At 51.2% G+C, this 26,091-nt stretch overlaps 11 protein-coding genes across 11 annotated transcripts; 9 read left to right on the top strand and 2 right to left on the bottom strand.

Annotated features, from left to right (window-relative positions):
- Positions 1-83: 83 nt before the first annotated feature.
- MIND_00522000 (GTP-binding protein) lies at positions 84-1,115 on the bottom strand (the record flags this gene model as incomplete). Its single annotated transcript, XM_037362008.1, has 9 exons — positions 84-214; positions 266-513; positions 564-592; positions 642-647; positions 698-725; positions 776-836; positions 891-949; positions 1,004-1,028; positions 1,079-1,115. 9 exons carry the CDS (start codon positions 1,113-1,115, stop codon positions 84-86), a joined length of 624 nt encoding a protein of 207 aa, XP_037222300.1.
- A 169-nt stretch (positions 1,116-1,284) lies between these two features.
- On the top strand, positions 1,285-3,729 carry MIND_00521900 (Protein MEI2-like 2; the record flags this gene model as incomplete). Its single annotated transcript, XM_037362007.1, has 8 exons — positions 1,285-1,645; positions 1,880-2,022; positions 2,079-2,183; positions 2,230-2,358; positions 2,411-2,544; positions 2,592-3,252; positions 3,304-3,654; positions 3,700-3,729. The coding sequence occupies 8 exons, from the start codon at positions 1,285-1,287 to the stop codon at positions 3,727-3,729; spliced, it is 1,914 nt and encodes a 637-aa protein (XP_037222299.1).
- A 121-nt stretch (positions 3,730-3,850) lies between these two features.
- On the top strand, positions 3,851-4,457 carry MIND_00521800 (uncharacterized protein; the record flags this gene model as incomplete). Its single annotated transcript, XM_037362006.1, has 3 exons — positions 3,851-4,105; positions 4,155-4,289; positions 4,338-4,457. 3 exons carry the CDS (start codon positions 3,851-3,853, stop codon positions 4,455-4,457), a joined length of 510 nt encoding a protein of 169 aa, XP_037222298.1.
- A 99-nt stretch (positions 4,458-4,556) lies between these two features.
- On the top strand, positions 4,557-5,975 carry MIND_00521700 (uncharacterized protein; the record flags this gene model as incomplete). The annotated part of the gene is made up of 3 exons (XM_037362005.1): positions 4,557-5,537; positions 5,591-5,764; positions 5,814-5,975. 3 exons carry the CDS (start codon positions 4,557-4,559, stop codon positions 5,973-5,975), a joined length of 1,317 nt encoding a protein of 438 aa, XP_037222297.1.
- A 369-nt stretch (positions 5,976-6,344) lies between these two features.
- MIND_00521600 (uncharacterized protein) lies at positions 6,345-8,613 on the top strand (the record flags this gene model as incomplete). Its single annotated transcript, XM_037362004.1, has 2 exons — positions 6,345-6,943; positions 6,990-8,613. The coding sequence occupies 2 exons, from the start codon at positions 6,345-6,347 to the stop codon at positions 8,611-8,613; spliced, it is 2,223 nt and encodes a 740-aa protein (XP_037222296.1).
- Positions 8,614-12,236: 3,623 nt separating this feature from the next.
- Positions 12,237-13,587, top strand: MIND_00521400 (Protein kinase; the record flags this gene model as incomplete). Its single annotated transcript, XM_037362003.1, has 3 exons — positions 12,237-12,531; positions 12,580-13,480; positions 13,545-13,587. The coding sequence occupies 3 exons, from the start codon at positions 12,237-12,239 to the stop codon at positions 13,585-13,587; spliced, it is 1,239 nt and encodes a 412-aa protein (XP_037222295.1).
- An 891-nt stretch (positions 13,588-14,478) lies between these two features.
- On the bottom strand, positions 14,479-15,786 carry MIND_00521300 (Protein kinase; the record flags this gene model as incomplete). The annotated part of the gene is made up of 2 exons (XM_037362002.1): positions 15,480-15,786; positions 14,479-15,431 (listed from the first exon to the last, which is right to left on the bottom strand). The coding sequence occupies exons 1-2, from the start codon at positions 15,772-15,774 to the stop codon at positions 14,479-14,481; spliced, it is 1,248 nt and encodes a 415-aa protein (XP_037222294.1). The 5' UTR covers positions 15,775-15,786.
- A 24-nt stretch (positions 15,787-15,810) lies between these two features.
- On the top strand, positions 15,811-19,062 carry MIND_00521200 (SMP-LTD domain-containing protein; the record flags this gene model as incomplete). The annotated part of the gene is made up of 2 exons (XM_037362001.1): positions 15,811-17,274; positions 17,326-19,062. The coding sequence occupies 2 exons, from the start codon at positions 15,811-15,813 to the stop codon at positions 19,060-19,062; spliced, it is 3,201 nt and encodes a 1,066-aa protein (XP_037222293.1).
- Positions 19,063-19,445: 383 nt separating this feature from the next.
- On the top strand, positions 19,446-20,402 carry MIND_00521100 (uncharacterized protein; the record flags this gene model as incomplete). The annotated part of the gene is made up of 4 exons (XM_037362000.1): positions 19,446-19,508; positions 19,574-19,765; positions 19,815-20,318; positions 20,370-20,402. 4 exons carry the CDS (start codon positions 19,446-19,448, stop codon positions 20,400-20,402), a joined length of 792 nt encoding a protein of 263 aa, XP_037222292.1.
- Positions 20,403-20,774: 372 nt separating this feature from the next.
- On the top strand, positions 20,775-21,811 carry MIND_00521000 (uncharacterized protein; the record flags this gene model as incomplete). The annotated part of the gene is made up of 4 exons (XM_037361999.1): positions 20,775-20,949; positions 20,996-21,168; positions 21,223-21,729; positions 21,779-21,811. 4 exons carry the CDS (start codon positions 20,775-20,777, stop codon positions 21,809-21,811), a joined length of 888 nt encoding a protein of 295 aa, XP_037222291.1.
- A 2,306-nt stretch (positions 21,812-24,117) lies between these two features.
- On the top strand, positions 24,118-25,746 carry MIND_00520800 (uncharacterized protein; the record flags this gene model as incomplete). Its single annotated transcript, XM_037361998.1, has 10 exons — positions 24,118-24,186; positions 24,243-24,391; positions 24,438-24,531; positions 24,579-24,696; positions 24,746-24,876; positions 24,930-25,002; positions 25,048-25,269; positions 25,316-25,388; positions 25,438-25,528; positions 25,573-25,746. The coding sequence occupies 10 exons, from the start codon at positions 24,118-24,120 to the stop codon at positions 25,744-25,746; spliced, it is 1,194 nt and encodes a 397-aa protein (XP_037222290.1).
- Between the last annotated feature and the right edge of the window lie 345 nt (positions 25,747-26,091).

Raw genomic sequence — 26,091 nt, 5'->3', positions numbered from 1 at the left:
GTGTCCGGAAAAAAAGAGACTGAATGCTTGGTGTAGGATAGGTAGAGTAGAATACAGATAGATGAGATCGGAAGGGTGACAGTCTAGCAGTTGCACGCCTCCTGGCCTGGCTGGGCTGTCGTCTGCTTGTTCAAGTCGACCCCAGTCCTTCCACCGGGACGACTGGCTCCAGCACGTGCCGATGGCGGAGGAGCAGTCAGTGGGAGCTTCTTAGCTGAGCAGAGATCAACAAATTAGGGTGGATGTCATCCAACAACAGACGCACCAATTGCAGTGAAGATCTCGTTGACACCATCCCCAGTCTTCGCACTCGTCTCGGCCCACATTAGACCCTCCTCCTCAGCGTACTTCTTTGCTTCTTCCTCACTTACTTGGCGCCGTGCAGCCAAGTCTGACTTGTTGCCGCATAGTGCGATGACGATGGACGGGTCTGCCTGGCGCTGGAGTTCGCGGATCCAGTTTCGTGCCTTCTCAAGTGTGGCTGACGACGTTATGTCGTAGAGTACAACAGCACTGCACCACATGTTATTAGTAAGTTTAGCGAGGAAGGTGTGTTAGCCTACCAATTAGCATTGCGATAGTACATGGGTGCCTGTGGAGATTAGTCGATATGAGAGACCGGCGGGAAGCATGCGTCATACGAGAGACTGTGGATGGTCGGGTCAGTGACGCATTATCGCTGACGAGAGGATCGTACCTTGTATCGTTCTTGCCCAGCCGTGTCCCTATAGACCAAAAGTTGAGCCCGGTGTTGTGTGGAATGCTGGCGCCTCACCATATTTCGAATTTAACGGTGGTTTGGTCTTCGAGGGTGACAGTCTGAGTTAAGAATGCAGCTGTAGCCGCATGGGTTCAACGTTGCATGGGGGTTATTCGATACAAGAGCGCACCTCCGATTGTGCTCTCCCGGTAGTCATCGAACTGGTCCTTCACAAAGCGGAGCACTAGACTATGGGGGAATTGGTGAGCGGATTCAGCTCTAGCAAACAAGTGGGTGTCATACCTTGATTTACCCACAGCAGACTCGCCTAAGAAGCAACGATGAGATATGGTGATAGCCTGTAGTAGAAGGACAGACCCAGAAGGACAAGCTTGAACTGGAATTGCTTCGACATGGTGAGCGCAGCCGACAGTTAACTGGTGTGACAGGTCGGTCACACCACACCATCCTGTTTTCTTCGAACCACCACGTAGCATCTCTACGCACAGCGCCCGCCCAGCTTTAGCCCTTGAGTTGAGGTCTCAGCAAGTATCTGGTCTCCCTAAGCTATCCCACGTGAAGAAATGAATCGTCATCATCCCTACGGCGGTGGAGTCAACTACGACCGTCGACCAGGACCATCATCAGGTCCTGGTCCTGACCGTCCTCAGCGTTTCGCTGGCGGTGGTGGCCAAAACAATCGAGGACGAGGTTTTGGTGGCCGTGGAAGAGGTGGTGGTGGTCAATCCGGATTCGGCAACAACAACAATAACAATATGAGCAATTATGATCAAGGCCCGCCTCCCCCCGACATCGCTCCGTACTATAATTATGATGCGCCCCCGCAAGATCCGTACTATCAAAACTATGGCCAATACCCGATGCAGCAGCAGCAGCAGCAGCCTCCCAATTATGACAATCAGGGTTTCAATGGCGGCTATGAAGGTGCGCTTGATGAGCTCCATTTCAACACCGGGTGGCACGCGCGAGAAACGAGAACGAGAATATGAAAACCCACAAACCCTTGAGGAATCTATTGATGGTCCTGTGTGGTGAACACTTGTCAAAGTTGCAGTGCTACTACGTCGTCTCTCCGCGTGCTCTCTCCAAGACACCACTTTTTTTTTCGCAACCTTTCTTTACTCACCTGAACTTGTTTTCTCATTGTTGTGTGTTAAGGCTCTAACTACGATGACGGTGGTGACAACCGCGGCCGACGTCCGATACGGAAAGACAGAGACGATAAGGTGCACGACTCAATCATTGAGGAACGTATTCAACGAGAAAGGCCCTGTCGCACGTTGTTCATTCGTAATATCAAGGCGAGTCAGTTGAGGTTATTCAGACTACCATGGCTCATAATGCGTTCTCGTTTCAGTATGAGACCAACAGTGCAGATGTCCGGCGTCAATTTGAGGAGCATGGCGAGATTAAGACCTTCTTCGATCTGATTTCGACTCGTGGGATGGTCTTTGTGACTTATGTGGGTGTGTTTTTAAGCGAGCAACGGCAAATGTTGACAGTTCTAGTTCGATTTGCGAGCAGCGGAACGTGCCCGAGATCGTCTTCAAGGTTCTGAGATTAGTGGCCGCCCGATTGATGTCCATTACTCTCTTCCCCGCGATGATACAAAAGGTGTCGACAGGGACAAAAATCAAGTCAGCTTTCGATTCCCCACATTGATGACCTTTTACTCATGCGACTTAACAGCAGCTGCAAGGCTGTTTGCAAGTTACGTTGCGTGCCTCGCCATCGGGACAGCCGATAGACGAGAACGAGCTGCGACACAAGTTCCAGCAATTTGGGGATGTGAAGTCGATTATGCCGGTTGGGGACCGCATTGAGTATGCTCTTCTTTCTTTTCTGGTGAATGTTTGCTCACAAGTTAAAGCTCACGGTATGTCGAATACTACGATATGCGAGCCTGCGACCAAGCTTTTGAACGACTGCGGAATGTCGGTCTTCAAGACGGGGCTATGGACATTGCTTTTGCCTGGGAGGAGAAGGAGTCCAACGCAAATGGTTCCGGCGGAAATAATAATAATAACCGCAATGACGGCGGCTTCCAAGGCGGACGGGGTGGCCGAGGTGGGAATCAAAATCGGAACAATCGAGGCGGTGGTGGGGGTGGGGGTGGTGGCCGTGGACCACCAGGGAGAGGAAGGGGCGGGGGCCATGATGACGACTTTGGTCGGGATCGTCGTGGCGGTGGTGGAGGGAGATTTGATGATGACTATGGTGGTGGCCGGCCCGGTCGGGGCGGGTTCAATCAAGGTGGCCGATATGATGGGCCACGATTCGATGGACCGAGAGGCGGGTTTGACCGTGGATATGGTGGTGTGCCACAGGGTGGTCCACCTCCAATGAGTCCGCCAATGGGTGGCCCTCCGCCAATGCGAGGCCCTCCTCCAATGACTGGTCCCCCGCCTATGAATGGCCCTCCGCCAACGATGAATGCCCCAGGCATGGTGCCTATGCCTTATGCAGCGCCTGCTCCCATGATGCCTCCCGCTCAAGACGACCGAAATGACCAAGCTCGAAAGGTACAAGCGGTGAGGTTTATCTCCTAGCTCCCCAATTTTGTTGCTAAACATCTTTCGTAGCTACTCGCTGCGCTTAAACCAGCAGATAGCTCAGCCGGTGCAGCTGCTGCTCCAATTACTGGCGCACCATATTACAATCAACCACCGCCACCAAATCCGACGCCTTATGGAGGCCAACCTCCGTATGGTGTTGGTGCCCAAGCCCAACCCCCACCACCAGCAGCCGCTAATCCCGTAGGGCTTCCTCCTCACGTGTTGGCGCTCTTGCAACAAGCGACCGCCGCTCAGCAACAACAGCAAGCCCCGCTGCCAAATGCTTATCCAATGCCTCCATCACAACCTGCTGCTGCTCCAGCGGGTGGGATGCCACCAGCAGGACAGCAGAGCTATCAACAACTATTATATCAACTGGTGTGTTGACTGGCCTCTCTTTTCTTTGGCTAATGTTTGGGTTAGCGCCAGGCAGCAAAGCCACAGCCGCAATGAGTTAAGAAGGAAAAAAAACAAAAAAGTGAACCCGATCGATTACTGACGCTGATACTTACTTAACACGTATTGGACTATGTAGACACATCGTTTCGCTGTTGTATACTTTAGCTTCCTCACCATGCTCGATAAGCGAGCACGTGACCTCCGAGTAACTCTCCGGATGCTGGTGCTTTCACGACTACGAGAATCGCTTGAACAAGCACTCGTACCTCCAGAGCTGCATACAGCTATTCTGCTATCGCCGTCGGGCCAGCTGATATGCTTTGCCTCATATCCAAACAGACGGAAAGACGATATCAGGGTTATCGCGGGGCTGAGCGGGGAAGTGTGGCAGGAAACACAAGAGCTAAGCTCGGGAATGGTCAACAGTGAGGTACGTCTCTGTGTCTGCATGCTAATTGGAAGTCCAAACGCGTCAATAGCTCGGTCGAATCCTGGTTATGCCTGTGGACGACCCTGACTCGATCCCACAACCACTGCCAGACGACTACCAGCCTCTCATGCTACTCGTTTTGAACTCGACGGATCAGATGGAGTGGGAGGACCTGCAAGCCAGGGCCAGTCATTTGCGTTCAACAATATTTTGTCTGACCCGTTCTATTTAGGGACGAGCGGTGACTGTCCAGATTGCGCGCCCAATGACTCGATTCAGAGAGCACTTGAGGCCAATGCGAAAGCCCCCTCCGATGCCCTCTGCATTGACTTCCCCCTCCAGGGCACGCTAGATTTTATTTTTATTTTAGCCACGTTGTGTAGTACTTTTACTTTTCTCATGCGTCACACGCCACTAATAACTTTCGATTGCCTTTTACCTCCTTCCCTCCATGCGACGATGGGCAGACGCGCTTGCTCGCTCCACCTCCAAGCGCAGACTTTACTCAGTCGTCGCCGCGCAGAAAGCAGCTGTCGCTGACCAAGCAAAGACGCGTCGACCAGACCCCGCCGCAGTCGTTGCCCCCGAACTTGACCACCTTCGCCAAAGCCTGCTCACTCTCCTCGGTTCGGCACATCCCGGGCTAGATGAAATCGCAAAATACTACTTTTTACACCCGTCGAAGCAGATGCGGCCGCTGCTTGTGTTGCTTTTTGCACGTGCCACGAATGGGTTGGGCAAAGACTGGAGAGAGCGGAGATGGGCTGCAGAGTGTGATGGGGAGAAAGAGTTGGACCTGCCGCTGACGAGGGGCGACGTGTTGAACGACTGGAACCCGAGTATGCCCGACACCACCAGCTCTTTCCAGTCCGTGTTTTCCCTTATTCCTCCGACTGCGCGTGCCGAACGGGCGGCAATGCCAGACAACTGGCAGGTCGGGACAGCGCCAGGGCTGCTGCCGACCCAGCGACGGCTGGCGCAAATTGTGGAAATGATACATGTCGCTTCCCTTTTACACGACGATGTCATTGACAGGTCAGCCTTGCGTCGGGGAGTCCCCTCTGCCCCCGCTGCATTTGGTAATAAACTCTCCGTGCTTGGGGGCGACTTCTTGCTTGGAAGAGCAAGTACTGCGCTTTCTCGGCTGGGAGACCTCGAAGTCGTCGAACTTATCGCGAGTGTTATCGCGAATCTTGTCGAAGGCGAGATTCTCCAGATGAAGGAGGTCTACACGCCCGAATTAGGGCTTGTCGCTACTCCAACAGCCAGCGGAGAGGCCTGGAGCGTTTATTTGAAGAAGACCTACCTCAAAACTGCAAGTCTGATGGCCAAGGGCTGTCGCGCGTCGGTTATCTTGGGCGGTTGTGCGCAGGGAGAAGTATGGAAGGAGGTGGCGTACGCGTTTGGACGGAATTTCGGGCTTGCATTCCAGGTAGTTGTCCAAACGCGTCTTTTTGATGTCCTATTTCTGACTTGTGATGGCAGCTAGTAGACGACGTTCTCGACTACGAAGCTGGAGAAGCCACGTTAGGCAAGCCTGGAGGTGCTGATTTGCAGCTGGGATTGGCAACTGGACCCGCGTTATATGCTTGGGAAGAGCATCCAGAAATGGGACCGTTGATCCAGCGCAAGTTTGAGAAAGAGGGGGATGTTGAACTGGTTTGTTTCTGACTCCAACTTGGAAAACACTGCTCTAACAGGACACCAGGCTCGCGATTTAGTGCGAAGATCATCTGGCGTCGCCCGCACAAGAGAATTAGCACGAGCCCATTCCGAAAAGGCCCGAGAATTGTTGCAGTTGTTGCCGGACAGCGACGCAAAGGTTTCCTTGGAGCTCATGACCGAGAGAGTCATCACACGGACATGGTAGAGCTGTTAGCACATAAATGACGCGCTTTTGGGGCGCGTTTTGACGCGTCGTCGGTGTGTGGTCGAAACACGATCGGGGCCTGAATTAAGCGGCGCACATGACGCTCTGTTTCCCCCTAGCTTTATTCGTACCTTTCCGTTGAGATATTTCTTGTAGAAGAACCAGAGAGACAGACGGAATGGGAGACGGAACGGATTTCTACTCATTTTGGCAAAAAGTTAGCCGAGCTAACGTTGTGTGATCCCGACCCTTCTCTCTCTCCTCCACCGTCAGTAGTCGTTCCACTCTGGCGCTGGCATTTGTTATTAGGGGACCCACTTCAGCTGCAACCCTGTCTTTCCTACCTTTCTCTTTACCTCGACTGGCGCCATGCTCATCAAGCTGAGCCCACCGGCGTCTGCGACACCGACCCCCACAATTCTCTTCGCCCTCTCCTTTCCAGAGCTGCCACTAAGCCTCCCCATACCCCCCGCTTGGGCGGCGCAACTGGCCCGACTTGCTGCTGATGACCTCGAAGCACCACCCTCCATGCACGCTTTGGACAGGGCCGCTGCATTTCCCAGTCTCCTTGGAGAAGTCCTCTTCGACCTCCCCAACAACCAGGTCGTCTGTTCCTTCCTTGACGGCAAGGTTGAAGAGTGGGCATTGACTCAAGAGTGTGCGGACATGCTCGCAAAGGTGATAGTCGATGTTGAAGAGAGTGGGAGGGCAGAGCAAAGGGCGCGCGACTGGCAGCGCGCTGTTGAAGAGGATAAGGTCCGCCAACAAGAGAAGGAACAACAGAAAGAGGCTGCACGTCGAGCTAGTCTCGAACGGGAAGCTGAGCTTGAACGCCAGTTTGCAGCAAAGCGCAAAGACAATAATTATAAGGAGCAGGTCCTCAACTCTCCACCACCGTCGCTCAAGGGTACAAAGTCTACCAAGAATCGTCTGGTTCGTTCACGGTCGCTGTTGATGGCGCTCGTCGCGTATGTCGCCTATCTTATGCTATTTTGGGTTATTGACTTTGTTTAGAACTTTCACCCCGTCTGGCTCATCCAATACTTCACCACCAAGTTCTCCTACCCGCGACTCTACTGATCGCTCTCCGTCTCCGTTCCGCAAGCTCACCCGACGCGGTTCTTTCGCTTCAAAGGAAACAGTTCCACAAGAAGAACGTCCTCTAACTCCGCCCCCTACCCACAATCTTGAGACTCCTCCAAGTTCTGCTCCACCTTCAGCACCATCATCTGCGTTTTCGAAGCAACAAAATGAAACACCTCGGCTTTCTGCTCTCATAACCGAGCGTAGGGAAGAACTTAGTCCACGGCTTTTGCGTCGGAGAGCCCGTTCAACACTTGTGGATTCTTTCCGTGCGCATGTGCTGCCTGTTTTGGCCACCAAAGTTGGACTGTTCGAAAACATCAATCCTTCTTTCCAGCCGGTGTTGCTATCCGATGAGACGCCAACACTGTTCAAACGGGCTGGAGGTGGATACCATGCCTGGGTCGCACGCAGTATGCTTCGTCGAGCTGAAGATCGCATGCGGGAACTGGAAGCCCAATTTCCTTCGCTTTTGTCCACACGGTATCTGAACGAGCTCGAGTTGTCACCCCAGCCGTTTTCCCCCAACTCGATATCATTCCCAACATCACCGACGCGCCAGGCAACGTTCGAGCCCTGGTCATCTGACGAGAGCGAAAGCGATTCTGAAGATGAGAGTGAATGTGAGCTTGTGGTCGACAGCGAGTCTGACTCTGATGGATCGTCTGTCCATACTCCCGAATCTGGCCATACCACCATAGGGGTCAGCTTTACGGGCCATGCGATTGAATCCTCGACAAGCTCAAACAGTTCTTACTTCACGTGCGCTGACGACCCTGAAGCGGAATCGCAGGATGCCGTATCGCCACTAACCGGCTCGCATATCAGACGGCCAGCCCAGGCACAGTCTCCCACTCACTCTCGGACACCGTCCAATGCAGCCCACACTAGACAGGCTTCATCATCGTCGGCAAAACGGGAACAGCGGCGGGCCCAGAAGGCAGCACATGCTGAGCACGCTGCTTTCGTTCGAATGACGGCTCGCCTGAGAAGTGTTTTGGCGCAATCAGCTGCCTCAAGACAGCTTGTTGCGATGCAGAAAGACGAAACTGACCGGGTGCGCGAGGGAAGGGGTCTGAGAAGGGCCTGGCTGGACCGGAGACGAGGCTTCAAGACATCAGAGATGGTGCAAGTATTCCGCCCTTCCGGTTTGGGGCGCTCGACTTGGGGGCTTGACGATATTATGAAAGAGCTGCCACCACCGCCATATGACGATGTCGTGCTGAAAACAACATTGCACGTGGCGACATCACCGACATCACCGACAACCATCACCGGCCGGCGCCCACGGCCCAGTCCTCCTATCCAACGAGCAAAGACTCTTGCTGCGTTGGAGATTGATGTCGAGCTGGAGCACGTGGAGATGGATGCTGCTGAGCTTGATATCGAAGTTGACCTGGAACGGCTGGACTTCACCGACTCTCTGGATGTGGAAAGCATGGGCCTTGATATCGAGGTGGACGATGTTCTCAAGTCACGCTGCAGGCCTGCTGGCGTCAAGGCACGTGTGGAAAGCTGGGAACGACGGCGCACGGTCGCTCTTGAACGGGCGTAAACCGGTCAGTCTACGACATGATTGCTCTCCTCAACTCACCTTTCGCAGAAACAAATCATCTAACGACAAACGCATACTCACCGTTAATCCGATAATTTCTTGCCATCTTCTTGTCACGACCCATACCAATGTACATACCCCCCCCCCATTCCAACCATTCCCACGCTTTTACGCATTCCATCCACGGCCATTTCCGTCGCATTTTACTGCCCTCCTCGCTTTCGGTCTTTCGCATCATCCACCATCGCATTGCATCAACTTTTTTTTCTTGGAATACGAATCCGCATTTCACGCAGCAGACTGCCGCCATCGATACGATACTAAAGTTACCTTACTTGATCCTCCCTCACTACCCTTGCACTTAATTCACCGTTGAAAGAAGTTGTCTTCATCCTGTCGCGGTCACGAGACCAGTTACCGCGACTGATCGCGTACATAGGGGTAGTCCTCACGAAAGATCCAGGCTATTGGTGCCAATCTGAACCAGCGACGCCAACAGTATGATTGAGATGTTGGCATCCCCGAAGGAAAGGTAATAGTTCTTGCCTAACTATCATGGAACCCATGAACGTGATGTCTCTTCTTTATCCCAAACCGTCTTCCATAGCAGAAAAGGTTCGCACCAGCTGTTTACTCTTGCAGGCTGATTGACGAAACAGTAGGTCCCTATCGGATGAACCACTAGAGCAACCCCAGTCGTTCAGTGAAAGAAGCTCGAACTTGAAGTGGCTGTTTGTCCCTCTTGCGGGACACAGTGCGACAAAACAACCCCTATATGGTGAGCTCTCTTACCTCTTCTCATCCAGCTGCCACCACTTGCTCCAGATCCCGCGCTCCTCCTCTGTCCCCGACCACACCCAATAGATCCTCTTTATATGGGTAAAGCCCTCCTCTAACTTGGGTTCTTCGTACTTGTCCCGGAAAAATGTAAACGCGCTCATCGGAAGGTGATCGCGCGGTGGGTGGCGCTGGGAAGAGAGCGAGCCATACGCGCGATAGAGGTTGTTGTGCCATGCGAGGTCGAGCGAACCCGAAAATAGCATGCACCTGGCAGAACTACCGTCAAATAAGAATTGTCGATGAAGCGATTCACACACCGAACGGGAACGTTGTGCTTCGCTGCGACATCTAAATAGGCGCGTCGCGTAGACCTGTCGGCGTTAGTGCTGTCTGTGAACACATATAATAAGTAAAGGTTTGAGCAGCGAATTAGTATGACCAAACTTACCAACAACACACCTCCGCCCCGCCGAAATCGCGTCTTGGACCTTCTCGACACACTTGTCCAACGTCTTGAACGTGTCTAGGTTGATGTTTTGGTAGCCCCTACGCCCAAAATATGTGCGGAATAGAGTCGTTTTTCCGATGCATGGGTATCCCACAAATAAAACCAGTTCTTGTGTCGGTTTTATCGGAATGAGAGGCGTGGAGGTGGGCATGAAGAGCGGTACTGTTCGAATGTCAACTAAGTCTGAGGTCAGAAGCAGAGCTTACAGGAACGAAGAGACGAGACGTGAAAGTCACGCAAATCGTAACATGGATGGGGTTCTTCTCCTAGAAAGTATTCCTACTTGGGACATCAGCGACAGACTTGCGCTAAGGGAGCAAAATGATGACCTCCGGCGTCAAGAACGGGATTCCGACATTTAGCGCCCACTTCCTATCCGTGCCACTGAAGTCAGGCTTGATATCCCAGGTTCCAGGATACACTCGCGCCGCGGAATCGCCAACGTAAAACGATTGTGACTTGTCTAACCAATGCTGTTGGATAACAAGAAAATATTGTGACCCCACACACCAATTGTAATGCCGTCTGCGGCAAACATCCGCTCGAGTTCCTCCCACATGCCAATCAGAGGTTTTCGGTAGTTGTCTCTCGCCGTCGCCGCGAGAATTCTGAAGGGTACATCTGGAATCTAAACAAAATTAGCAGAGGTCTTGAAGATCACAATGGGCCAACCGCTGCGGACACGAGCTTTATTTTCAGCTTCCACTCGTTCAGATGTTGAGGCGAAGACAGCCCCGCCTGATTAGTGACGATTACTATTGAGTATCTAGCGGAATGGGGTCGAAATCCGCGTTCAATAAGAATCGACTTACCCTGCTTCTACTGCTTCCGCCAGTTTCCCGGGTACACACGCATTCCACCATTCCCATTGGTCCGGCGCAAGTGGATTCCACTCGAAGGAGAGCTCTGCAATCACGGTGCCGTCCAGATCGAACGCGGCCACCTTGCTGGTCGGTCTGGGGTCAAGATGCTCGCCATAAAGACACCTTCTAGACTTTCCTAGAGAAGTGCGCCAGCTGAATGGATCTGAGATAGGTGGTTTGCAGGGGGTGGGCTGTGCTGCACGCGGTCAGATAACGCGTCAAATGAACGAGAGAGCCACACACAGATTTTGGCGAGTTTGGCAGGCGGAAGGTTTGGATACTCCAGAGGTCGTTTCTGAGACACTGGGTGGTTTGTTTGTGGGTGAAAGTTAAGGGCGTGTGGGCTTCTTACAAAGGACAGCAGCCATAACTTATTAGAAGACGCGAAGACCGCGTCTGTGATGGTCAGCTGCAACACGTATCCCATCAATATCAGCCATCAATGCATCAATAGTGGCTCCGGTTTCAGTTGCCCCGGACCCGGAGGCTAAAATTTGACATTCATATTTGGCAACAATGCGGGGTTGCCCTTTGGCTCTCGACCACCACGACCTTTCACGAAAACCACCACAAGACGATGCTCGCCCGACTCTCGCAGGCCGATGACTCTGAGCAGTTTGTATGTCTGACTGGCTCTACGCTCGATCGCCGTCCTGACTCGGCAATTGCAAAACAGTCCTTCGACATGGATTACTTCCGTCTCGTTTTGCCTGCAGCGCCAAACTGGGGTCAACTTGCGCTCTCTTGCCTGCCGCCAGCTGGGAGGTCCTTAATCACCAGCCTCCATCGAGATATTGAAACTGTGGCACACCTCCTTGCGGACCTCGAAGTATGTGCTTGGCATTCCTTTCCCTTGACCGTCTTAACTGGTTTTCCAGCTAGAAGACATCTCGTTCTCTTCAGAGCCCACGAGCTCTTCTTCTTCCCATCCCCTAATACCGACCATCGTTGTAACACCATGTCCGGATTCACCGCCGGAAACTTCCTGTTGGGTTCCGATGCAAGACAGTGCATTTGGAACCCAGTTAACGGTGCCTCTTCATCCCTCATTTAACTGCGCCTTCCCTCCGATGGCTGTTAGTCCTCGCCGCTCGCCTGTTACCTCGTGGATGTGGAAAAATGGGCATTGGCAGGCGACATTACGGGGAGTAGAGCCTCGGCCAAGAAAATTAAAGCAGCGCAAAAAGAAGCTGTGCTTCAAGCCCATTCACCGCTAAGATTTGGAGGCTAATAATTGGCCCCACATCCGATTTCGGTGAGCCGTACATATGTAGGGCCGCCGCTGTTCCGTCACGGTGGACACAGCCTCCGAGTCCGGCAATTATATTCGTTCGTGGTTATCTACTGAGGATCTTCTGTAGCGGACTATTGTCTTTCTGTAGCTTTTACATGTCGAAGACCGCGTCCAAGTCGGGAAGGAGGTGACTTGGTTGTGACGGTCTGTAATTGAACTTTCCAAGCACTTTCCACAAATGCCATTCCTTGAAAGTCTCCTGAATTATAAACCTGGTGGCCTGCATCCCGTCCATATAGGCGATACTTTTGCGGAGGGACGTTACGAGGTTATCGACAAGCTTGGACATGGTTGTTCGTCCACCATCTGGCTCGTTCGCGACTCGACAACTGCAAACTACGTCTCGCTCAAAATTATCGAGGCTTGTAGATCGGAATCGCCGAGTGAGTTTGCGGTCCTGAAGCATCTAGAGGCAACATATGATGCGGAAGACGAGGGTAGTCAGTACGTGGTTCGAATGCTTGACCATTTTGGTGTGTTTCCTGGTTGACAGAGGTACTACTGAACTCATCTAATTTCAGTGCATGAGGGACCAAATGGAGTACACTTCTGCATCGTCCAGGAACTCATGGGGCCTTCTCTGTCCTTGGACCTCGAAACATTCTCGTATGACTATGCTCTCCCTTTGGACACGGCTAGTCGACTCGTTGGCCAGCTTTTTCTCGCTGTCGACTATCTGCATAAACGCGGAATCGCCCATGGTGACCTCCACACTGGGAATATACTATTGTGTATCCCCTCAACGCTCGATTTCGATTTCGGCAGTCCACCAAAGGAGACCTGTGAACTACCCACACCTCACGCGCCGAAATATCTTGTTGTGCCTATTCCTCTACGCCTCACAAAACGCTTTATATGGTCCTGCATGCTCAAGCCACACATCAAACTCTGCGATTTCAGCGAGTCCTATATGGCGAGCATGACGACACCTCCGCGACTTGCTTGCCCACATATTCTCCGTCCACCGGAAGGCATTCTCACTCAACTGCCACACGCAACCCTCGCGCTGGACATTTGGGCTCTCGCTGTGGTCATGTACCAAATTTTGACCAACGGCGATCTGCTGTTTTACCAATTCGACGACGACATTTTGGACGCCATCACTCTCACGCTGGGTAAATTCCCTGAACCGCTGTGGTCGAGCTGGAGCAATCGGGGGGAGTACTTTGACGAGGATGGAACCCCACTCAATTACCCCGACTGGTCAAGTACCCCCTCCCATAGCCCCTTGATGCAAAAGGCGCAGTTTTGGACAAACGACGAGGAGGAACATGCGGCACTCGCGGCGATGATGGAAAGGATGTTGCGCTATGATGCGGAAAGCAGGAGTTCAGCCAGCGAGTTGGTGCAATGTGAATGGATAGTGGAGTATTGCCGTCCTTACCTGGGTGACGATGTGGTCCTGCCCAAGAAGCGCACCAGGTTGGAGCATCCCATGACGAAAAAGGACATCCAAGAAATGTTCATGCTCACTGACGCTCTCTAGGCGTCGGAAACTGTCCTTCGTGTTCCCTCCAGAGTGGTGCTAACGGACAAACCGGTCAGGTGTCAAATTTCAGAACGTTCTAACCAAGACATACAAATATAATCGCCAAATCTATATCTAGCTATAGTTTCCTCTTTCAGGACGTTAGTCTATCTTAGAGCTTATTTTGCTATATTTCTATCAGATTCAGTGTATGTAAATGGCAAAGGTTTCTGCTACTTAGTGGTTACGCACAAGTACCAAGCTACTGACTCCTTTTTATCAATGAGCATTCGACCATGTTAATCTCAACTTGAACCGCTGAATCATGCCTCGGCAACTGGGTTGCCGGCGGCTCGAAGTTCTCGCCGCATTCTTCGTCGATCTTGAGCAACTTTGACAAAACCCTCCTTCAACTTGTTTGCCTTCACCTTCCTTTCCCTCCAGCAGCGTGTCGACAACCAGTTTCCCCGCTTCTTCAAATCCTCTCTCTCTTCTTCATGTCCAAGTATGTGAGCTGTATGAGGCGGTTGGAGAACAGCGTCGAATTGTACAGTTAGATGAAAGCCATTAGGATCAATCTGGTCCTTCGAAGTGGCAATACATATCGATGAGATGCTCGAGGACTGAGAGCGTAGGCACGAAACTCACCGAATATTGGAAGACTCAGACTCTGAGAAAGCTCCGTTATCCAACACCTTCGTGAAAAGGCATCCTGCCGCATTGACCAGTTCCTTACTGGTGGACGTTGTGCCCAAACATACACACGTCATCTTGATCTTTCCGACTTTATTCTTGATGACTCTGTTTGCGTTGGGCCTTTCGTTTAACCTTCCTAGGTATTTGCGGGTGGTGATTGAGGAGGAAGTTGGTTCGCGGCTTCGTGACACGCAAAATACATATAATGAGACTTCAGCTTGGATGACTGATCAGCTTGGAAAGTTTGTCGACGACGTTAGGTGTTGCGAGCGCATGATTCCTTTTCCGTGAGGTAAACCACCTTGGTTCGTTCCTCCGGCAGTATAACATCGTCGCCCATGTAAGGACGGCAATATTCCACTATCCATTCACATTGCACCAAGTCGCTGCTTGAACTCCTGCTTTCCGCATCATAGCGCAACATCATCTCCAACATGGCTGCGAGTGCCGCATTCTCCTGTTTATCGTCTGTCCGGCCCTCGGCTTTTTCGCTCAAGGAAGTCATGGAGGCAGTGTCAGACTGGCCGGGGCGATGGACTGGGTTTCCATCGTCGTCGAAGAACTCTGCCCGATTGCTCCAGCTCGACCACAATGGCTCAGGGAATTTACCCAGCGTGAGAGTGATGGCCTCCAAAATGTAGTCGTCGAATTGGAAAAACAGCAGTTCGCCGTTAGTCAAGATTTGGTACATGACCACAGCAAGAGCCCAAATGTCCAGCGCGAGGGTTGCGTGTGGCAGTTGAGTGAGAATGCCTTCCGGTGGACGGAGAATATGCGGGCAAGCAAGTCGTGGAGGTGTCGTCATGCTCGCCATATAAGACTCGCTAAAATCGCAGAGTTTGATCTGTGGCTTAAGCATGCAGGACCATATAAAGCTGTTGGTGAAGCGTCTGACGAGAGGTATAACGAGATACTTGGGCATGTGGGGAGTGGGGGTAGTGGGCAGTCTCCTGTTGTCTGTTATTGGACTGCCGAAATCGAAATTGAGCGTCGAGGGGATACACAGTAGGATATTTCCAGTGTGGAGGTCACCATGGGCGACTCCGCGTTTATGCAGATAGTCGACAGCGAGAACAAGCTGGCCAACGAGTCGACTAGCTGTCTCCGAAGGGAGGGCAGAGTCGTAGAATCTTTCGAGGTCCAAGGTCAAAGAAGGCCCCAGGAGCTCCTGGACAATGCAGAGATGTGCTCCATTCGGTCCCTCATGCACTGAAAATAGATGAGTTCAGTAGTACCTCTGTCAACCAGGAAACACACCAAAATGGTCAAGCATTCGAACCACGTACTGACTTCCCTCATCTTCCGCATCATATGTTGCCTCTAGATGCTTCAGGACCGCAAACTCACTCGGCGATTCCGATCTACAAGCCTCGATGATTTTGAGTGAGACGTAGTTTGCAGTTGTCGAGTCGCGAACGAGCCAGATGGTGGACGAACAACCATGTCCAAGCTTGTCGATAACCTCGTAACGTCCCTCCGCAAAAGTATCGCCTATATGGACGGGATGCAGGCCACCAGGTTTATAATTCAGGAGGTTTTCGAAGAAGACCATCTGAGAGTTCTCAAAGAACCACGTCACCCGTGACAAATGTGGCTCCGGAACGTCACCGTTAGCAACTACCACAACGTTGCAGGTCGACGACGACCACGCTGCGCACTCTGTATGACCCTCAAAGCCCTCTTCTACGCGTACATTCTTGGAGGAATCACATTCTTGCCCCTACTCATCGCTGCATTCGTTTACTTCACCATCTACACTTCCGTCCCTGTTGGCGACCCAGATGGTGGCAAGAAAATCAGAACAGAGCTTGCGGAGAAAGGCGCCCATGAGGAGGAGGAAGACAAGACACCGGCGCTAGACGTTAACGATGCCCCCAAGACCCGCAAAGCCTGGCTGACAATGCGACGCACATTTGAAGAGTCGACAGACGGGAGTTATGTTACCCTTGTCCGCAGCTTCCTCGATGCTCGCTCCAAAGACCCTAAACGTTCGCGGCCAAAAGATATGTGGTATGTGGTCCTGAAGGGTTCAGTTTTGTATTTGTATGAGGACGAGAGCATGTCGGAGTGCGAAGGGGCGATTGAGCTCAGCGGCCATGACGTGACGATATTTCCAGAGGGTCTCATGGACGGGGAGCTCTTTGCGAAGCGGAACGCTATCTGTCTCAAACCGAAAATTCCACCAGAGAAAGGCATGCCGAGTGTAACGAGGGAAATGCATTCAGAAGGCATTGATGTCGAGGCACGGGTTGCAGAGAGTGGTGCTGGGGCCAAGAAGGCGGAAAAGATTCGAGAAGTGGCAGAAGAAGAGGCTAAACAACGCGACGCTGCACGAGAACAAGCTTTGAACCCAGCAACTCCGTGGTTTATTTTCGTTCGCTCGAATTTCGAAATGGAGGATTGGTATATGGCACTCATCCACGCATCGGACAACCCACCACAAACGCCAATGCTTACACCTCTTCAAAATATATTCCAACCGAGCGACATGGCTTATCTCGTCAATACCCTTGACGAACAACCCGACGTCATCCCTATGCGCTGGCTCAACGCTCTTCTCGGACGCATATTCTTCAGCTTCTACCGCACTCATAACCTCGAGGCTGAAATCATTCGTCGCATTATGAAGAAGCTCTCCAAAGTCAAACGCCCTGCTTTTTTGACGGAGATCAACGTCACCGAAGTCTCCGTTGGCAACAAGGCACCCACGTTCAGCAAACCCATGTTGAAGGAGCTTACGAAGGAGGGTGACGCTTCTATGGAAGTACATCTACAGTACAAGGGTGAAGTCCGCATCACCGTGGAGGCGACCGCGACTATTAGTCTTGGTTCGCGATTCAAGTCTTACGAGGTCAAACTCGTTCTTGCGGCGGTTCTCAAGGAGATCGAGGGAAACTTGCTCGTCAAGATTAAACGGCCACCGAGCAACCGGATCTGGTATGCGTTTACGCAAGCACCAAGAATGGTCTTCGAGGTCGAGCCCATCGTGAGCGACCGGCAGATTACGTGGAGCATGATCACGAGCACACTGGAGTCGAGTCTGAAAACCATCGTGAGTGTCTGCATTGCCAATTTCTTGGGCATAACTGAAGCGTTTGCATAGATTGCGGAATCAGTCGTATTGCCAAATATGGACGATATCTCTTTCTTCGAAAGCGCGGGCCACAGTCATCGAGGCGGCATATGGCCAGATGCGGCAAGGCGAGAAAAGGCGCCAGCAGATGTTGCTCAATCACAACCGCAAACCCAACCACCGCCACAACAATTGCCCTCTGAAGATGATGCTGGCTCAGTCGTATCAGCGCCTCCTGCTGCTGTTCCAACCTCGACAGTCGAATCAGAACCACGTGCAACTCAATCAGCCGTTGATCTTCCCATTTCTTCCTCCCCTCCGGATGTTCCAGAGGTCTCTTGGTCTTCGACGTTTTCCACTGGAGACGGTCCCGAGTTGAAGAAGAAGCGTAGCTGGTTTTCAGCAGCACGCAGTGAAGGTGGTCGTAGTGAAGGTGGCCGATCATTCACTGAACAAGATGTCTTTGCGGATGAGGACGAAGCACCCAGAGGTCGTGCTGGTACTATGGATGCGGAAAAAACGACAAATCAACGCTCTCGCTCAACTCCCCATCCCTCTGATGTAGCAGCTTCGACGAGCTCTGAAGGAAGCGACGACTCGCATTTGCAACCTCCGTCTTCCCGTGGACATGTCAAATCAAACTCAGTAGAGGAGTACCCGGCTGGAGGAAGCGAACCTTCTACGTCTTTGCCCAGGAGCGCCACCGGTGGCAGTCCGACGACGCCATCTTTCCTTTCCACATTGCGATCACGTGACAAGCAGGCGATCAGTAATACTGCGAAGGAAACGTTCCGGAAATGGGGTGCCAACTGGGGTGGGCTAATGAAGGATAAGGACAAGGATGGTAATGGTGGAGAGGAGGTTCCTGACCACGGCTCTCTGATCTCGCGGTTGCGGCCTGAGACAAATAACAACGGAAATATGTCGCACAAGGCACGACAGAGTTATGCGGAAGTAAGAGCTGCTGTTGCGGAGCGAAGGGGTCGGGAGAGGTCAGATGGTAATACGAGTCCTGGACCAGAAACGACGTCAACACCCATACCAGTGCCTGAAATACGGGAGCGGGCAGTGTCGATGGTACCGGGGCGACCTGCAAATGGGTTTACGTCTCTCATTCCACGATCCGCTACGTCAGCTGTTGACAATACTCCCTCCACGCCAATGCCAGAATCACCCTCCCCGATACATGTTCAACCACAAGCAAAGTCGATGGTAATACCTGGAATTCACGCCAAAAATCGTGGAGCGGTTATGTCGATGGGCTATATTGCGCCCGACCCGCCGTCACCACCAGATACGCGGAGTAAGAATCCAACAATCCAGAACATGTATCGGTTGTGGAAGAGTCCTTCAGCCGCAGCGGAAATCCCACCGCCTGAGGCTTCTACTTCGAGTTCACCTCCGCCTGCGTTGATTGAGGGCAGTAACACATCCCCATTGCCTCCTGTAGTTTCGCTTCCCGCGCCAGACTCCCCTTCGCCTCCTCCCCGACCAACACCAGCATTGCCCCCGAGAAGCGGACGAACAGCATCATTGTCGCATATCGCCCGTCCAGATCTCGCGCCACGCTTGTCTGATAGCCAGCCACAAGCATCGGCATCTGAGGCCCTCCAGTCAATAGCAAACAAGGACAACGACAAACGGGCTTCGTTGGAGGCGGCGTTTAGCTCTCCGCCGAATTCAAGGAGGGGGACGCTGTCTTCTGCGAGTGCGGCTGCGCTGGTTAGTGCGTTGTCAGCAGCAACTGGTGAGGAGGAACCGGCCTGAGGGGTTTGGTATTTGTGCTACTTACTACTGTATAACTACGCTATATTCTAAGCATTGCTAAGTTGCAGGTACATCTTGGTCTCGATGCTTGCCCAAATTAACCTCTGAGGAAGCTTCCAGTCTAATGTCATATTAACTTCTTCACTGGTTCTGGACTTCAAGCTCCTGCTATACTTTGGGTTATCATGACAGATAATGCTAAAGGCCTTTAAACCCCAAAGGTATTTGCCCTTCAAACACTGCTCAGTTGAGAGGACTTTAGTACACTCGCCGGCCGCAGCGCGACTCATTGCAAGAATCTTGAACCGCAAGCGAGTTGGGGAGTATCGAAGAACCTTTGCTGATATAAATAGCCCATACTCGCTCCAGAAACAGTGCCCACCATGTCTGACTCGTGGTTCAGCGCCGTTGACCGACGCGGTGCGACGCGCAAAGTGCCCATGCAAGTGCTTGCGTTGGGATTCCCCCGAACGGGCACGGCATGCTAGTTGATTACCTAATCGTTCTGTAGCCTGCTAATCGTCGTTTAGCTTTGCGCATTGCGCTGGAGACCCTCGGCTACCGCGAGACCAACCATGGCTTCGCGGTGTGGTCGAACTTGAGCGAAATCGAGATGTGGACGGAGGCGATCAACGCCAAGTTTTTTGGAAAGGGAAAGGGGTATGGCAAGGAGGAATGGGACGCGCTATTGGGACACTGTATGGTACGAGCCATTTTTTTTCTTATCATTGTTAGCTAGCTGACGCGTCCAGGCCGTGACAGATGCGCCCCATATTCTCTTTGCTGCCGAGCTGATTGAAGCCTACCCAAAGGCCAAGGTCATTCTGACGACGCGGAACCCAGACTCATGGTGGAGGTCCTTCAATTCAACCATCCTGGTTGCTGTGGCATCTCCCATTGGCGCGCTCAACGCATGGCTCGAGCCCACAACCGCTGGCACCTTTGTCGGATTCTGGAAGCTGGTCTTTCTTGCCCTGCTCAGGACCACTGATGTCACGGAGGAGCTGGCGAAGAAGCGGTATCTCGAGTATTACGACGAAGTCCGGGCGTTGGTGCCAAAAGAGCGCTTGTTGGAGTACCGGGTGGGCGAGTCTGGGGGCTGGGATCGGCTGTGTGCCTTCCTTGACAAGGAAAAGCCGGAAGCTCCATTTCCCAGGGTCAACGATGCAAGAACGTTCAATGAACACATGCTCGGTCGGGTGGTCTCGATCTGGAAACGCGCTGCGAAGAAATACCTGCCTCCGATTGTTGTGGTGGTTAGTCGAGTTCGTTGTGTGAAATCGGGTTTATTGATGACGCATCATTAGTGTTTCTTGGTGTTTGTCGCCAAGTCGTGGTGAACAGGACCAGAGCCGAGGTTGTGCTCAAGCATCAGAATTTTTGTATTATTGAGTGATTCTCCTCGAATATTGCTTGGACATCCTTTGGTAGGGGCTGGAATCATATTGGACTCGAATATCGGTATGACAAGCTTCATGATCATTTCAGAGTGCGTGAACAGAGCAAAGCTAGCTGAAGGTTTCAAGTTACAGTAGGTCAAGTTGGAGGGTGATTCGTGATTGTGACTTGATGTCACCTATCTGCACCTTTCTTTCCCGATTCCTCCATCGAGGTCCAATTCCTTGAAATCTGTGAAATGGCTTAGAGCTTGTACTATGGCGCCTGCCGCCACGCCAGAGAGTGTCTCGCAGGGGCACTAGTGATCACTCCAAATGTCTGGCAGAAACATCCGCCCCCCTGATGGGTACAAAACGCAGTATCATCGCTCAGAAACCCTACTCTTCACTACAATGTCCTCGCGGTACAATAAGGTAGATCGTCGTGGCGCGACTCGCCAAGTGCCGATGCAGGTTCTTGCACTGGGCTTTTCGCGGACTGGCACGGCATGTAGGTTGTTCATTCCCTCACAGAAAGGTGCTGACACTCCATCCAGCTATGCGGATTGCTTTGGAGACTCTTGGCTACCGCGAGACGAACCATGGCTTCGCTGTCTGGACCAACTTCAGCGAGATGGAAATGTGGACCGAGGCCATCAACGCGAAATACTTTGGCAAGGGAAAACCATACGGCAAGAAGGAATGGGACGCGCTTCTGGGGCATTGCATGGTGTGTCCACCCGATATTTATGTTGCTGTGTTGTCTTTTTCTTACCATCTTCAGGCCATAACCGATGTTCCTCATCTCCTTTTCGCAGCCGAGCTCATTGAAGCCTACCCAGAGGCCAAAGTCATTCTCACGACTCGTTCTCCGGATTCGTGGTGGAAGTCGTACCAGTCCACCATCGCATCTTCTTTGTCGTCTCCTTTGGGAACATTCAACGCGTGGCTCGAGCCGGCGACTGCTGGTCGCATCCTTGAATTTTGGAAGCTCGTGTTCCTCGCCATGTTCAAAACTACAGACATCACGGAAGAAGTGGCGAAAAAGCGGTACGTCGAATACTACGACGAAGTGCGGGCTTTGGTGCCGAAGGAGCGGTTGTTAGAGTATCAGGTGGGTGAACCTGGCGGGTGGGACCGACTGTGTGTGTTTCTCGACAAGAAGGTACCGGAAGGAGCACCATTCCCTAAGGTTAACGATACGCAAGCCTTCCACGACCATATGAAGAGTCGGGTTGTGCCGATTTGGAAACGCGCTGCAAAGAAGTACCTTCCTCCCGTCGTTATGGTGGTCAGTCCATTTCACGCTGGAAAAGTTTCTGCGAGTAACTATTTATCAGTGTCTCTTTGTGTTTGCGGTCAAGGCCTGGTAATCGGGACTACGCTTGCATGTACTATCAGCTACAATCTTGTCTTGCGTTTGTGATACTGTGTTGACGGTGTTGAAGCAGCGTGACACTTTGTGGCAAGTACTCTCATCGTGCCACCTGCCAGTGTCTCTTGGAGCAGCTGCAACATCAAGATCGAATAGCGACCATATGCTGCCTCGCGCCAAAGGAGCGTTCTGCAGGAGAATCACTTCAAGAATTTGACAGGAACACCCGTTATCCCTGTCGACCCGACTATATAAAGTGAATCCTGGCTGCACCTCTCATTTCTCCAACCATGAACAGTAAAGAACTCGAAGAACGGCGGGGCGCAACCCGTAAAGTACCGATGCAAGTTCTAGCCTTGGGCTTCTCGCGAACAGGCACAGCATGTAGGTTCCACCAGTATAATCAAGTGCCCGCAAACTGTGAGTTGACGATGATAAAGCGATGCGGATCGCTCTTGAGACGCTCGGATATCGTGAAACGAACCACGGCTACACTATCTGGACCAATTTCAACGAAATCGAACTCTGGACCGAAGCCATCAACGCGAAATTTTTTGGAAAAGGGAAATTATATGGGAAGCAGGAATGGGATGCCCTCCTGGGACACTGCATGGTGCGTTTCAACTTTGACTGGAATAGGTTCACTCTTATACGAGTCACTTCCAGGCTGTAACTGATGTTCCCCATCTCCTGTTCGCCGCCGAGCTGGTCGAAGCCTATCCCGAGGCTAAGGTCATCCTAACAACCCGTGACCCAGCCTCGTGGTGGAAGTCCTACCAGTCAACCATTGCATTCTCCATGTCATCTCCTATCAGTGCTTTTAATGCATGGCTTGAGCCCACGACTGCTGGACGTGTACTCGAATTTTGGAAGCTTGTGTTTCTCGCTATGTTCAAGACAACAGACATTACAGAAGAGGTGGCGAAGAAACGGTACGTTGAATACTATGACGAAGTGCGGGCTTTAGTACCGAAGGAGCGATTGCTGGAGTATCGCATGGGTGAACCTGGTGGTTGGGACCGACTGTGTGTATTTCTCGACAAGAAGGTGCCCGAAGGAGTTCCGTTTCCAAACGTCAACGATACACAAGCCTTCCACGACCACTTGAAAAGCCGAGTTGCGCCGATCTGGAAACGTGCTGCTCTGAAATATCTTCCTGTTGGTGCTGTCATGGTTAGTCATCTGTCTCCCCATTGTTCTCAGACGCAAACTGCTCCTTTGCAGTGCATTTCCATGTTTCTCTTCTTCTGGCGTCGTTGAGGTCTCAAATGTTTGAGTTACGCGTGTACTTTGTTTGTTTGTTTGTTTGTTTGTAATACGGTAATACTGCCTCATCCGAGAGCTACCGAACCTGATACCTGGACTTTAGCTGATGAATAAATCACATGACCGCGATTAACTTGCTTGCAACGTTCACAATTTCGGACGCATAGATCACTAAACTACTAAACGGTCTTAAATACGCTCAGCATGGCCGCTATTCTGTCTCCCAGCGAATCAAAAAGTAAAAAGCGGCTTATCGACCCTGTTGAATCCGAATCGTCGCCTGCAATAGGGCTTGGTTTATATAGGGGTGTTTGTAAACCGGTTTATAAACACCCCTGTTTTATATGTTTATAAACAGCCTGGCTGGAAACCCCCTGTTTTATGGTTTTATATTAATAAGCACCCAAAAAGGAAAGAAGCTGGTAAACTCGACTTACTTTACACTAATATTGCTTCTATATACTGCTAGTAGGCTTGACCATATCTTATAGGTCTATTATAACATCTAGTCTCTTATCAAGTAGAATCTTGAACTACTTTTGGCTGATATTAGTCATAATCAGTACTAGTATTGAGGGCTGGGTTGTGACTACAAGTACTAACCATGCAGATTACTTATTATTGCTGTCATTATGATTTTTAAGTTATATAGCCCTGACAGGGGGCTTATCTTAAATCTTCTAATAACTTAAAGTAATTCAAGTAAACTGCATATGATATATATAACATAAACATATTATACTAACTTACAAGTAAGAGTTGATAGGCTCTAGCTCTCTCAAGCCCCGTACAGGCTATGAAACTTACAGACATCAAGTTAAAAGGCCAAAATTTATCCCAGAAATTTCCAAAAAAGGAAATTTTGGTCTCTCTGGTCATATCAGCTCAGTTCGTTTATAAAACCTAAAAACCGGTTTATAAACAGGGTTTCAGAGGCCATTTTTATTAAACCGTTTGATAACCTCCAAAATCTTTAAAAACCAAGCCCTAGCCTGCAAAAGTCACCAAAAGTCTGTGGGTTGTTGACCGACGACGTTGATGCATCTTACTTTTGCACAGTCCATCCTTTCTTCTCCAAGAATCGAGGTGTGGCCGCTGAACCAGAAGGTCCGCTTCGCTGGCTACCGCCCATAGGATCGTCGAAGACCTGCCTTCATGGACAGCATTTGGAGCCCCAGCCCTCAAAAAAGGTCGCTACCTTCGATTTGGACGGCACTGTTATCGCGTCGCTGTCGTTCAAAGCTCCCAAGCTGGAATGGCGCTGGTGGCATGCCTGTGTTCCTGTAAAACTTAGGCAGGCTGTTACAGAAGGGTGAGTCTGTTAGCTCTGTTCTAAGTTGCACTTACGAGGCTTTTAGATATTCGGTGGTCTTGATAACGAACCAGAATGGGCTGAAGTCAGAGAAGCAAATTCGGGAGTGGAAGCAGAAGATTGCGTTGATTGCTGCGAACGTGAGTGAAATCTTCGAACCTGAATTCCGGTGGACCAAATGCGCTAGATTCCCGATGTACCGTTTCGTATTCTCGCCGCCGTTGCAAAGGACAACTACCGCAAACCGATGATTGGGATGTGGCAGGCAATTGAGGCGGTTTTGGAGACGGACGTGCTCAAAATTGGTGTGTAGCTGCTTGAACTGCTCTATTCTAACTCGATAGCTCAATCTAGACAAGTCTGCTTCCTTTTTCGTCGGAGACTTCGCAGGACGGACATACCCTGGCACTGATAGGAAGAAAGACCATGCTGGAACGGATCGTAAATGGGCCTTGAATGTCGGTATTCCGTTTCTAACTCCAGAGGTCAGCAACTTGAACATCTAGATTTTGCTTTCCGCCTCATGGGATTCGGCTAGGAATACTTTCTTGGGGAGGAGCCCCATGCTAGCTGGGAGCTGACTGGTTTTCACCCTTCGTCCCTTCGCTCTTGTGAGTGCATGGACTCCGCGTTTACTCCATTAAAGCCCAAGATAGTGCCGCTTTTCACGCCAAATTCTTCGCCTCTCCTGCCGCCAAAACCACTTCAAGAACTCGTTCTTTTTGTAGGGTATCCGTGCCTCGGAAAAACGACTCTATTCCGCACACACTTCCAAGATCAAGGCTATCTTCATGTTAATCAAGATACCCTCAAGACTCGAGAGAAATGCGTCAAGACTGTTGCGGAGGCTCTTGAAGCAGGACAGAAATGTGTCGTTGGTAGGTCCAGTCCGCCTATTGTTTTCGTTTTTCCCGAACGTCATAGACAATACCAACCGTGATGTTTCGACCCGACGGTTCTACCTGGATGTCGCGAAAAAGTACCATGTTCCAGTCCGGTCTGTGTTCAAGTTACCAGCTGTCTCTTATCAAGCTTAATCCTTCCAGCTGTATGGTTTTCACAGGTTCCTTTGAACTCGCATGGCACAACAACATCTATCGCGCATACTATTTGCCCAAATCTGTCGCAGAACGAGAGGTATTTTATAGCCAATATATGCAATCACGACTAATTGTTGTTAGCCCGTTCGAGAACTGCTACCAATTAGTGCATTCACGTCCTTCAGAGACGCGCACGAAGAGCCTGAGTTGGAGGAAGGGTTCACTCAGATCAAGAAAATTAATTGGGTGTGGACGGGCACAGAGGAGGATCGTAAAGTATGGGAGATGTGGCTTCAATTTGATGATAAAAGATAAATCTCGTTGGTCGGCATCTCTTTCTTGTTTCTTCCTCTCTCTTTCCTTGATTCCCACACATGTCCTGTTCTCGGTTATGAGTATGCATGTCAATGCTAATTTCGATCGTGGTTTAATTTTACAACGGTGGCATAGCTTATGAGTTAACTTCAACGGGTTTCTTCCTCTCTTTTTTCTTGATGCCCACACATTTGCGTATCACCAAAGTAGAGCATACCCTTGTAGATAATGTTTTCGAATGGATCCCGTTTCTCGTGAACCAGACTTTGAACTTGGACTCCATGGAGTCGTGTTGGAGAAGATGCTGATGGGTGTTGGGGACAGAGAGAAAGTAGGACGGAACAT

This window comes from Mycena indigotica (assembly GCF_014461135.1).
Source record: "Mycena indigotica strain 171206Taipei chromosome Unknown Mind.scaff0004, whole genome shotgun sequence".
NCBI classification, from domain to species: Eukaryota; Fungi; Basidiomycota; class Agaricomycetes; order Agaricales; family Mycenaceae; genus Mycena; species Mycena indigotica.
This window is presented reverse-complemented; position numbering and strand designations above follow the sequence as displayed.